A 12,943-nucleotide genomic window follows, 5' to 3' on the forward strand; every position below is an offset into this window, starting at 1 on the left:
TTCATCAATTTTGGTGCCCGGGAACCTATTTAAAAATCAATTTGAAATTTGTGTGGGAGCGATTTGTCGAATCACCCCTTGTACTGCCCAGCAGTTGCCCAGCTGTCAAAAGGTGATTTCAAAAAATCTCTTTGAAATTGATTTTAGGTACCAACATTAAGTTCTAAAAATCTGAAAAAAATCATAGCGGCTCAGAAAAATGTGCTCTTTTGTTTAAAAATAAAAAAAAATCATTGAATTTTTCTTAATCTAAAAACCCAAATGATAGTTATTCCTTTGGAAAGGAAGTGAAGCCTTAGGTCACGAGATAAACTAGCCTCGGACTAAAAATCTCGGTAGTATAGATAAAAAAACCTCGTAGCTAAATGATGCATAATTTACTCTTTTATTCCAGAGGGCAATAATGTAGCATCATGAATGAAGCTTCCAAGAAAGCTAATGAGACGATCTACATAACAGTAATATTTCTTTTTTTTTTCTTCCATTTTACAGACATTTCGACACGGATTTCCATACTCTCCAACGGCGTTAGCTTACGACCCAGTACAGAAATTGCTAGCGATAGGTGACAAATCTGGTACAGTAAGAATGTATCCTTTTGATCGAAAATATTCATAACAGTACATTACAAATAGTTATTTATTTCAACTTTTTATATCTAAAATGTCGGCATTTTCGGGCTGTTTGCGGGTGGGATACATAATCTGTTAAACAAATTTCCTTAACTGTTGCTTGATAGATTAGGAAGATTTGGTGTTGACGCTCACGTAAAACACGAAGGAGAATCCGCATGTGCCGTGAATCTAATCGAATTTCTGGTGAACGAAGGTAGCCTTGTAACAGCTACTGCCGATGACACTTTACATTTATGGAATTTTCACGCAAAAATACCAAAAGTAGTACAAAGTCTGAAATTTCAAAGGGAAAGGTATACTTTCTATCTTCGTTGTCGTACTCGTGTTTGTAAATAGTGTGTGGTGTAAATAAAAAAAATATATTTTTAGGATCACACATTTGCACCTACCAGTAGGCACTAAATGGTTGTACGTAGGAACAGAAAAAGGGAACACGCACATAGTTCATGCCGACTCTTTTTCCTTAAGCGGATACATCATCAATTGGAACAAGGCAATTGATCCGTAAGTATAGTTCAATTATTCTATGCGATATTTACACCAGCTTCGGACATCCTAATAACATGTTTCATTCATAAAACTAACATTGAACATTTTAAAGGGATGTCAAAGTTATGCATGCAGATTTAGGGCTTTCAATAGAAGCTTATACACGCAGCACGTTACCGCACATTTAAAAAATCGTTTTATTTGACAATCATGGTTATCCCGATGTTTCGGGAGAAACATACGTGGCGTAATAACTGTAATGATCACTTTCTTTGCTTCCAGGATCAGAAAAACACATCCGGGTGCTGTCGTTCACTTGTCTGATAATCCATTAGATCCTAATAAGGTTAGTAAATTGAAATTTGCCGTATATGTGTTGCTTATTGATGTTAATGTCACACGTCTCGGTAATTCATTGGAGACTTGAATGCTTTAATCTTTTGTATTCATTATCATCTCTAAAGTAAAAACTATTGATGTTGAAAAAAATATTGTTTGATTTGCATTATGAAGGATATGTTATTAAATTTGTTTGGGTTCCTGCTCATTGTAATATTTATGGCAATGAACAGGCGGATTTATTGGCAAAATTTGGGGTTATGCGTGGACAAATTTATCATCGTGATATATTTCCTTCTGAATATTTTCCCAATCTGAGAAATTATTCTCTAAATGCTTGGCAAATCAATTGGAATTCTAGTGATAAAGGGCGATGGTGTCATTCAATATGTCCCAAGGTGAATCATTTTCCTTGGTTTAAAAATGTATCTGGGAGTAGAAATTTCATTTGTGCTTTTTCGAGATTGATATCCAATCATTATATTTGTAATAGTCATTTGTATCGTATCAACATTGTAGATTCAAACTTATGCGAATGTGGCTTATCGTATAAAGACATTGATCACATTATAATTAATTGTTCTCGGTTTATTGCACCGAGGAAGATATTATTTGATAGCCTAATTGCAGCAGGTTTTTCAATTCCTGTATCTATACGGGAGATTTTGGTCTTAAAAAATGAACATATATTGAAACTTTTGTTCAAATTTCTAAATGAGATTGCCTATTTTGTTTGATACTGTTCCCCTTTTTTTGGTATTCTTTATTTTCAGCCTTGAAGATTCGTTTTTGATGACCCCCTGATCCCTCCCCCTCCCCCATTAGGATTTCTGGATTTCCGGAGACTTGTTTTACGATTTGGCATGCTGTCCTCTTTCAAGATAGCGGCTCCGTTATGGTTCATTGCCGTGTGAGCCTTTAGTTTTAAATTATTTTTATAATGTTATTTGAAAAGAAAAAGAGGTTTTGTGCCTCTTTGAGAAAGATTTCGTTTTTGAAATGCCGAAATCACTCAAAGGGGTTTTTCCCTCTTTCTAAATTTCAAGTTAAAATAAACAATAATAATAATAATAAAGTAAAAACTATTGTCTATGTTGCCCTTCACAGGCATGTACCAATTTTTTGGTACGACAGAACGTAATGAAAAAAAAAAAACATGAAAATTAGAGAACATAGAATGTTAATTAATTGGCAAATTGAGAGATGAATTTGTGAAAAAAATGCGTTCTGGTGGGATTCGAACCCAGGTAACGAACAGGTAACGATTCTGCGGAATAGAAAGCCAAACCGATTCCGAGACTACACCATGAATGCTCCAAACTTTTCAATTCCATCTCTCTTTCGGCTTAGATGCCAAACTCTCAACACGCTCGCGGTTGTACCTTCTAATTATACAAGCGAGAGCGAATTGTTTTTATAGTACCGTAAACCGGGGTGAAATTGATCTTCGGGTCGAAATTGATCAGACGTATTTCCATTAGATTAAGCATATTCTTAGTAGTTTCTTTGCAAGCATCGTGCTGTTGGAATCTGATACTATACGATAATGTTAAAAAAAATATTAAAAGTATGCTTTATCTAGCGAAAAAAGTCTGATCAATTTCGACCCGAAGATCAATTTCACCCTGGTTTGCGGTACCGAGACTTACTCTCGCACTCTGCATATGTATCTTCACAATGCGGACACTCATTCGGCAAATGCATCGACTTTTCGCCGCAATTAACACGAGGTTTTGGAGGATTTAAATTATTGAAATTGAAAAATATATGAATTATTGAAATTGAAAATTGTATTATACTGAGAGACGAACTAGCCAAGGGCTGAAAGTCTCTATAATATAGCTAAATCAATCAATCAATTCTGGAGCTCGATTTGAATAGGTCGTATGTACATTTGTCGATAAAAAATTCGATCAGTTTATTTTAGTTACTGTAGCAATATGGAAGATATTTTGGAGACTTTTAATGATGGAACGGAAAGCCTGTTTTGTGATGATTCTGCTGTGTGTATCAACTTTGTTTAATTTCAACGGTTTTTGCTATAATAAGCGAATCCAACTGATCGAATTTTTAATCGACAAAAGCACATACGACCTTTTCAAATCGAGCTCCAGAATTATTATACTAGCTGGCTCTGGCAAACTTTGTCCTGCCTACTGCGTTTTTGCCGTATCAAGTCTTTAGCCAAGTCCAATTCCCCGTTCAAAATGTATGAAGAATCTTTTTCCAAAACTAAGACGACTCAAATCGGACCCACCGCGCGGTCCCACGTATGCCGCTACATTTGTATGGTCCTATACTGCCCCCATCTTTGCTGAGTTCCCTATTCATATAGGACTGTTTTGCGAGTGGGGGCAGTATAACAGTTCCCCGAATTCCATTACCCCGAAAACCCCGAATGGTCCAGTACCCCGAATTTCAACACCCCAAATGACATTACCCCGAATGCCATTACCCCGAATAGCCCATTTCCCCGAATGGATGATTACCCCGAAAACATATTTTCCAATAGTGTTGTCAAAGGAAACTGATGTCTGTGGAAAAATGCACTTAAGGCCACACCTAGAATTTTCAAAAGCACAAATCTGAAGAACCAAAAGCTCGGCATTCGTAAACCGAGATTCGGCATTCTAAATTAAGGCGAAACTGGAAACATTTCCTCACTTTTTTGGTTTTTGATTTTTTATTTAATAACGAAGCAATATTTCCAAAATCGGGTACACATCTAGAGTATGGATCAAGGTATCTTCTGAATTTTGTTGAGGTGGAAAATGTTTTCCATTTTTGCAGAAACCATTTTTTGTGAAGTTTTGTTCAAAAATGGTTTTTGAAAAACGCGATACAGCAAATCGCCAAATAGCACACTAATACCACAAAAAAAACTGTCAACAATAACCTAACCTAACTGTCAGCAAAATGCTCTTGTTCAGGACGGAGCCATAGTACCCCAGTTTCCCCCGGCACTCAACCGATGTGAGAACTCATCGAGAACGATTAATAATAATCAAAACCAATTGTATAGGGACACATAATTAGTATTCAGGCAGACACCGCAAGATAGAGAGCACACGCGAGCTAGTTTGATAGAAGAAGCACAGTTCAGGAGTTAGAATTTGTTGGACAGGATTATACACAGAAAGGACTGAAAATGTAAGCTATCGGACTGAATTATATTGAAAAAACATGCAACTTAATAGTTTGTTTAAACATCAAAACTACTCATGCAAACTATTACTTATAAACTATGTTAATACTTAAAAATAATTAATTAAATTTGATTTACAGCTAAAAGCGAATTCCACCGTAAAAAGCGAGTTTTGCTCTTTGGACGGTCCGAAACCATCACCTGTCGCAACAAAACTTTTAGATTTTCATTTTCACGATTGCTTGTATCAACGTGTGGTAGCGGAGAAGTGCGATGGCGGCGGCCCGATTCAATTGTACATGCGGTCAACCGATCGTCACCAACGACAAAATTGAGCGCTGCTGTGAGTGCCTTCGTTCCATACATTCCGCGTGTGCTATGGTTGATCGATGTATCGGCGGTGAACGTGTAGTGTGTGTTCGTTGCCAACGGCGGGCTCCACCGCCTCCTCGATCGAATTCGCGGAAATCGTCGAGTTCTACGGCTCGAGCCAGGGTTCAGTTAGAACTACCACGACTCGAGGAAGAAAACCGCTTGCAAGAGAAAGCAGCTGAGGACAGACTTCGGCGTGAAAAGGAATACCTGAAGAAAAAGTATGACCTTATGCACGCAGAGCTGCTCGAAGATGATCATGCAAGCAGCCGGCGTTCAATGTCGAGCATTGAAAAGGTCCATCAGTGGCTGCAGGACAAACCTGTCACAACTACGGAGTCCGGCATCGGGTGCGATGAAATCCCCGCTGGTGTATCGTTACGGACAGGAACAGTCTTCACGCCCAGCCTATCAGTGCCAACGAAGGTTGCTGCAGCTTCTACACCAAAGTCAGGGCAGCCTGCCGAACTCATGTTCGGACTCAATCCGAGTCAGCCATCTAACCAAGATGCGACGAGGTGGCGATCTTCGTGTTCTATTGGGGAACCTCACGTAGGCAATGCACTACCGCAGGTTCAAGTACAGAATCCGTTGGACTGGAGCCTAACTTGGGACCTACAAGAAGTACCTCAACCCCTTCCAAAAGCACAGATCGCGGTGAACCTTCAGGAAATTCAACGGAAGTTTAGTGGAGTGCAGCTAGTTCCATCCAAGACAAACTTCGCTCCAGGTGGACCGTTAGCAGCAAGCGAGCTGATGCAAAGCGACAATCAACGAAGGTCGGCGTCCAGCGTTTGTCCGGAACAGCAGGAGATTTGCGCCATGATGTCAAGCTCAGTAGGCACCCGAGGTCACTCCCAGGTAGCATTGGAGCCCACCGGCAGCCAGCCGGTGCAAATGTCCGGCCTCGAACCATCACCCAGTGGACAGCAGACGTCAGCAGCCAGTATTTCGGTGAGTCATACGTGCTCTAATTATATTGCCAATCAAATAAGGCCATTGCAAAGCCATGTGACATTTAACATACCAAAGCGTACGCCATTAATAGAACACACTAATTTCCCTGTGACCGAACCATGCAATCCCCCCCATTCTCGTCATGATGCATTCCTCTTCAATCCGCTGCATAAGAGTACTCCCCATGTCCGCCCTGCAACAGCCCCCTCAGTGCGTTTTGCCGATTATCCGCTTGTTTCGTCGTCCAGTATGCCTTCGGTGCCCCAAGTACATACGGTCCAAAGTACTCAAATGCCGATAGCGTCAACAGGTGCTGTAAACAGTGGTCTACCATCAGCGGTCCCGCCATTCGATTACACCCTGACAACTGCACCAGCGTCTCAGCCGTGGATTAGTTCTCCGACGACTCATCAACTCGCCGCCAGACACATCGTTCCCAAAGAACTTCCGAATTTTTCGGGCAATCCTGTCGAGTGGCCGTTGTTCATGAGCTGCTTCCAGAACACAACCCAACTTTGTGGATTTTCACACGGCGAGAACTTGATGCGTCTGCAACGAAGTCTCAAAGGAAACGCCCTTGAATCAGTGAGGAGCCTCCTTTTGGAACCGTCGGCTGTCCCCATGATCATCACGACTCTCCAAATGCTTTATGGACGTCCCGATTTGGTCATAAATTCTCTACTGGAAAAAGTGCGTGCAACCCCAGCCCCGAAACCGGAAAAGTTGGAAACCCTAATATCGTTCGGTCTCGCTTGTCAGAATCTGTGCGGGCATCTACGTGCGGCCGGTCAGCAGGCCCACTTTTCCAATCCAGCCCTACTGCAGGAGCTGGTGGGCAAATTACCAGCGAACATCAAGTTGGACTGGGCACTCTTCAAGCAAAAGTGCCCGGTGGTCGACCTTGGGACCTTTGGTGACTATATGGCTCAATTAGTTGTCGCTGCGAGCGACGTTTCTCCTTTTCAATCATCTGATGTAACTCATGGTAATTCAGAGAAGAAGAAGTGCAAAGAAAAGTTGTTCGTGAACGCTCATTCCTCCTGCAGCTCGCAGGATTTCGAAGACGAACGTCATCGACCCAGCAGTCTCGAAATAAAGCAGTACCCAGGAAAACCATGCCCAATTTGTGAAAAACCAGGACACAAGGTTCATGAATGCGAAGACTTCAAAAATTTCAGTTTGGGTGACCGTTGGAAGCGTGTAGAAGAGCATCATTTGTGCCGACGGTGCTTGATAGCACATGGAAAATTTCCCTGCAAAGCTACGTCATGTGGATTCGAGGAATGTGCAGAGCGGCATCACAAGCTGTTGCATCCAGGCCGGCCGCAACTATCAGTACCGGCTAGGAATACATCAGAAACCGAAACAGTCAACGTCCACAAAGATAGTAAAGTCACCACGCTCTTTCGTATCGTACCTGTGACGTTGTTCAACAACGAAAAATTCGTCCACACGTATGCCTTCTTGGATGAAGGGTCTTCGTCTACTTTGGTCGATGCACGAATTGCTCGGGAGCTGGGAGCTTTAGGTGAATCCTATCCACTCTGCCTACAGTGGACCGGTAAAGTGGAGCGCACAGAGGAAAACTCACAGCTGATTAGTCTTGAAATATCAGGTCGTGGCGCGCAAAAACGACATGTGCTGAAGGCGGCTCATACCGTGGAAAACCTGTGTCTTCCCAGTCAAAACCTACCATTCAGTCAACTAGCCAAACAGTTCCCGTACCTCCGTGATTTACCTGTTGAAGAATATAGCAGCGCAGTTCCAACCATCCTAATTGGCTTGGACAATACTCATCTAAAAATTCCTCTCAAAACTCGGGAAGGTAGAATTGGACAACCGGCTGCAGCGAAAACCAGATTGGGATGGACGGTTTATGGCCCAATTTCTGACCAGGGTTCTCCATCGGTACTGTGTCTCTTTAAGCTATACCATGGAGCTCGAAGGTCTGACGATGATCTACACGATCTGGTGAAGGATTTTTTCTCGACAGAGAATGTTGGCGATGCAGTTGTGCCTGTACTGGAAAGTTCCGATGAAATACGTTCGAGGAAGATGCTGGATGACACGACTACCAGTCTGCGCTCCGGACGGTTTCAAACGGGGCTTTTCTGGAAAAACGACCACATCGGCTTCCCAGACAGCAGGCCCATGGCGGAGAACAGGATGAAATCATTGGATCACCGTCTCTCGCGAAAACTTGGGCTGTTCGACAACCTGAAGCAGTGGATAGTCGAGTATAAGGAGAAGTGGGAACGTTGTCTACGTGCGGAGACGATAGGAGGTCCAGATTATGCGGAAGCTAAGGAGGTCCAGCTCTCTCTTACCAGAGAAGAGCTTCAGCGCAGGTATCGCGAATGCTGCCTTCGACTTCAAGAATCATCCCGTGCTGCCGAAGAATTATTACGTCACTGCAACGGAGAGACACCAGTTCGATGTAAAACGGCTATCTGGCGGTTCTTAGCGCGGAGGGTGTCACAGGATCAGCCTAAAGGAATCACCCAGGGACTAGCTTCGACTTTCCCCAATACTGTCATTCAATGGCGCTTCAACCCTGCTGTTGCGCCGCACATGGGGGGGTCTTGGGAGCGTATGGTTCGGTCCGTTAAGTGTGCCCTGGCTTCGCTATCTGTCGAACGAAAGCCGAGTGAAGAAGTTTTGATCCCTTTGGTAGTAGAAGTGGAATCGGTAGTAAATTCGAGGCAGTTGACCTACATGCCCATCGAGACCTCGGATCATGAGGCACTATCTCCGAATTATTTTCTCATGCTGAGCATAAGCGGGATGAATCAGCCTCCGACACAGCTCGTAGACGACAAGCTGGATCTACGTTCCAGTTGGATTTTGCATCGACACTGTAACGGATGGATTAGAGGGCGAGTGCTGCGAGTGTTTCCTGGACGAGATGGCAGACGTCGCAGCGCTAATGTTAAGACGTCAACTGGTGTTCTACGACATCCGGTGTCTAAATTGGTCGTCCTGGAAGTGGCTGATACTGCTCGTGTGAACACGGAGCAATACGGGTCGGGGAATGTTCAGGACGGAGCCATAGTACCCCAGTTTCCCCCGGCACTCAACCGATGTGAGAACTCATCGAGAACGATTAATAATAATCAAAACCAATTGTATAGGGACACACAATTAGTATTCAGGCAGACACCGCAAGATAGAGAGCACACGCGAGCTAGTTTGATAGAAGAAGCACAGTTCAGGAGTTAGAATTTGTTGGACAGGATTATACACAGAAAGGACTGAAAATGTAAGCTATCGGACTGAATTATATTGAAAAAACATGCAACTTAATAGTTTGTTTAAACATCAAAACTACTCATGCAAACTATTACTTATAAACTATGTTAATACTTAAAAATAATTAATTAAATTTGATTTACAGCTAAAAGCGAATTCCACCGTAAAAAGCGAGTTTTGCTCTTTGGACGGTCCGAAACCATCACCTGTCGCAACACTCTTTTGCATGACAACAATCGACTTACACAACTAACGAACGGCCGCCGTCAAATATCAGGATTGCCAACTGTCCGGCAACTGCTGTAATATTTTTTTGTCGCCAAATCTGGCGCTGGATCGTCAGCGCGGAAACCCAAAGATGGGAATACAATTTTGGGGTTTGCGCGCAATATAAAACACGTGTTCGATGGCTACAAAATTTATAAATGGCTATTGAAATGTGAAAACGTTGTTTTGACTTAATAAATTCCTAAGTATTTTTGCCTTAGTGAACTCCAGCTTGAGTATTTTGGTCCACTTGAATATTGTGGATATCTACAATGATCGATTTCTGTTCATAAATTTTCTCTTCCGGTTATTCCGGGAAATATGACCAATATTGGGATGATCTCTCGGTGTGTTTCAGTACAGCACGACTTAGACTAGCATCTAAACCAACAAAAACAACCGAAAATGATTTGCCGGCCAAGTTATTAATTTAAGAGACAGTCGACGAAGAGATATCGATCATTGTAGTTACACCCGTATGATACTAAGCGCGAGACTTGCATTTCACCGGTCACTTCAGTAGGGCCTTCAAAGTAGCCGTTTTATAAAAAGAGGGACTTAAACATGAGTTCTAGCATTGCGATTCCTCGTTGCCACCAGCTACTCAATTATATTCATATTTTGACTTTTGACATATAATATGACTTTAATATGAAAACGGCTACTTTGGAACGGTTACTTTGGTGACCGGTAGAATACAAGTAGCCGTTAAACCAACAATATTTTGATCTCCTTGATAAGCTTCACAGCATGGCTTGGACTGTACTGTGCTTCCGCCCTAATCCCTGACAATATGGTTTCCGGACAGACAGCCAAAACACTAAATAACAAAATAATTCTTGCTACATAGACAGTTCTTTTCGAAAATTTGGCCATTTATCCTCTCAGCCGTCTGTCCATTAGCCCATATGTCATACGTCCACATTAATATATTTCCTACGAGAAATTGCTGGATTTCCACAGTAAACAAATAACAAAACATTTTTCAATTCTTCCGTTTTGAGCTATGAACATCAATAAATAAAAAAAACTGTTATGCCCTTTGCACTCTAAATAATCGCTTACACTTTAATTCTCATTCCAGTTACTGATAGGATTTGAAACAGGTCAATTAGTTCTGTGGGATATGCGAGGAAAATGCGCAGAACTACGATGGATATCACAGGAGCCTCTTTTATCGTGTTCCTGGCATCACGAAGGAAAACATTTCATCACATCTCACTCTGATGGATCTTTGTGTACGTGGCCTTTAAAACTTTCACCTAAACCTCTAGTGCATGGTTTTCCACATGGTGAGTATGGTGCAATATCGACACAATTGATCTAATGGAAGTTCTAGTCGTTTTTGTTGAACAAGTTGAAAAGTTACACTATGTTGTCATCATCAATTTATTCGTTTGCAGCTAAGACAAATAAAGATGGAAAAATAGAAGCATGCAATGCAATTCAAAAAGTGGAAGTTAAAACAAATAGACTTGGGTAAGTTTTGTAATTCCTTCTTTAGGTACTTGAATCTACTTTTATTTTCGTTTGCAGTGAACAATTTACAATATTCTCTGGTGGCCTACCGACCGAAAAATGTAGTAGTAAGTCTCATTGCATAACAGTATTAGTTCAGGGCAAATCAACCACAGTATTAGAAATGGAACATCCGGTTATTGACTTTATCACGATTTGTGAAAGTCCATGGAGTAGTGGTAAGTGATTCTGACGGCTGTGTTTTAGTTCGCTGCATTCAACTTCTATTTTTACCTTTTTTTCTGCAGATTTACAGGAACCATATGCCGTTGCGGTCCTACTGCAAAATGATTTAGTATTGATAGATTTGTTAACAACTGGTTATCCAACGTTTGAATCGCCTTATTCTATGGATATACATGAGTCGCCAGTTACTTGTTGTACATATTTAGCGGATTGTCCATCTGATTTAGTTCCAGCCTTTTATTCAGTAGGGAGAAGTGCATCGAACCGTCGATCAGGGTATTCGGAACGAGAGTGGCCCATCAACGGCGGAGAATGGCAGCCAACGTCCTGTAGTTATTCGGAAATAGTGCTGACTGGCCACCAGGACGGGTCTATCAAGTTTTGGGACTCAAGTGCTGGAACGTTACAAGTGCTTTATAAATTAAAAACGTCTAAAATATTCGAAAAATCTAGAGTGAGATCGATGGACGTCAGCGACGACGATCCGTTGTCCATATCGGCGATAGCATTATGTGCCGAGTCGAGGTAAATAATAAAGAAAAACACAATGCCATGTCTAGGTTGCCTTTTTTACTGTTTTCGAAAACACAAAGTATTGATTGATTTGAAAATAAAGTATTTTTTCCTATCTTTACAGGAAACTGTGTATAGCCACGAATAGTGGGCACGTAGCGTTATTTAAATTTAAAAGAGCGGAAAGCACAGGAGATATTGCCGTATGTACTGTGAACTGTGCGACATTTACTTGGTGGTAATCTATTTCGGATGTTTTAGGTGCTCGAAATTCCTATTTCTTATGAAAATGCGGTGGATAACGATGGCAGTCCCGAGTGTGAATTTATTCCAAAGACACTGCCAAAGCAAACCGATTCCGTAGAATGCGATAAGAAGGTAGGACAACCAGATCATGGCGCTGGGGAAGAGAACATACTAAGATTTATTTCATTTTGTTATAGTACAACGGAATGCTGAAAGTGAAAAGTGGACCACAAAGGAAACCACCCGGTTTCCAAGCTCAATTAGTTTGCATTACCCCCTGGACGCATGGCACGCATCCTGGTCAAATTACTGCGCTTACCATCAATTCCAGTTATGGACTGTATGTTTTGTACCAAAACATGTAATGAAACGTGTTAAAATACTAACGGCCTTCACTTTCAGAATGGCATACGGCAATGAGTATGGTTTGGCTGTGGTAGATATTGTCCAGAAAATATGCTTACTCAATCTCTCTACGCAAGAGATATATGGTTCTTTAGATATGTACATAAAAACGCCACGAAGTCCCAAGCGGTTAGAAAGCGTCCAATCGAAAGAAGACCAACTGAGATCTCCAAGCATAGATCAGGTAAATTAATTTTAGCTACTGAGACAATTTGTTTAAGAATAAATTCCTTAGCTATAATACGATACTTAACAAATATGAGTGTTATTCAATTTGTCTTTTGGCTATAAGTTGAGCTTTCTAATGAAAAACTTTAAACTTTGAGCTATTGACCTTTTCCTATCAATGCTGTATGTAGCGCCAGTAGTGTTGAATTGAACGCCTACTAACTAAAATGTTATCAAACATTTAAATGACAAAGAAGAGCGAATCACGAAAGCCGAGGCACGGAATTCTAAAATACAAAAGGCCTAACAACTTCAATACAAACAGCAGGAGTGCATCATAAAGATTAGACTAATAAAGATATCTGGATATTCCGAATACAATGATGACTTTAGAGGCGAATGCCGCATTGCGGTAAAGTCTCTTAAAAAAAAAATGCAATGCAATGATGACTGG

General features: G+C 41.5%; 1 protein-coding gene across 7 annotated transcripts in view; it reads left to right on the top strand.

Moving 5' to 3' along the window:
- The first annotated feature begins 486 nt into the window (after positions 1-486).
- The window catches only part of LOC109405633 (syntaxin-binding protein 5), a 40,371-nt gene continuing 27,914 nt past the window's right edge, over positions 487-12,943 (top strand). For 5 of the 7 annotated variants that reach the window (XM_062845945.1, XM_062845948.1, XM_062845946.1 and 2 more), the window contains exons 1-12: positions 487-590; positions 740-928; positions 1,005-1,139; positions 1,407-1,470; positions 10,538-10,745; positions 10,857-10,932; positions 10,990-11,150; positions 11,220-11,682; positions 11,795-11,873; positions 11,932-12,048; positions 12,114-12,256; positions 12,319-12,505. In XM_062845945.1, the coding sequence (XP_062701929.1) occupies positions 10,580-10,745; positions 10,857-10,932; positions 10,990-11,150; positions 11,220-11,682; positions 11,795-11,873; positions 11,932-12,048; positions 12,114-12,256; positions 12,319-12,505 (1,392 nt within the window). In that variant the 5' untranslated portion in view covers positions 487-590; positions 740-928; positions 1,005-1,139; positions 1,407-1,470; positions 10,538-10,579. Of the gene's footprint in view, positions 591-739; positions 929-1,004; positions 1,140-1,406; positions 1,471-10,537; positions 10,746-10,856; positions 10,933-10,989; positions 11,151-11,219; positions 11,683-11,794; positions 11,874-11,931; positions 12,049-12,113; positions 12,257-12,318; positions 12,506-12,943 lie in introns of those variants that run through there. The other 2 variants (XM_062845950.1, XM_062845944.1) reach the window with 2 other exon arrangements.

The sequence above is a fragment of the Aedes albopictus genome, chromosome 1 (genome assembly GCF_035046485.1).
Source record: "Aedes albopictus strain Foshan chromosome 1, AalbF5, whole genome shotgun sequence".
In the NCBI taxonomy this organism is placed as follows: domain Eukaryota; kingdom Metazoa; phylum Arthropoda; class Insecta; order Diptera; family Culicidae; genus Aedes; species Aedes albopictus.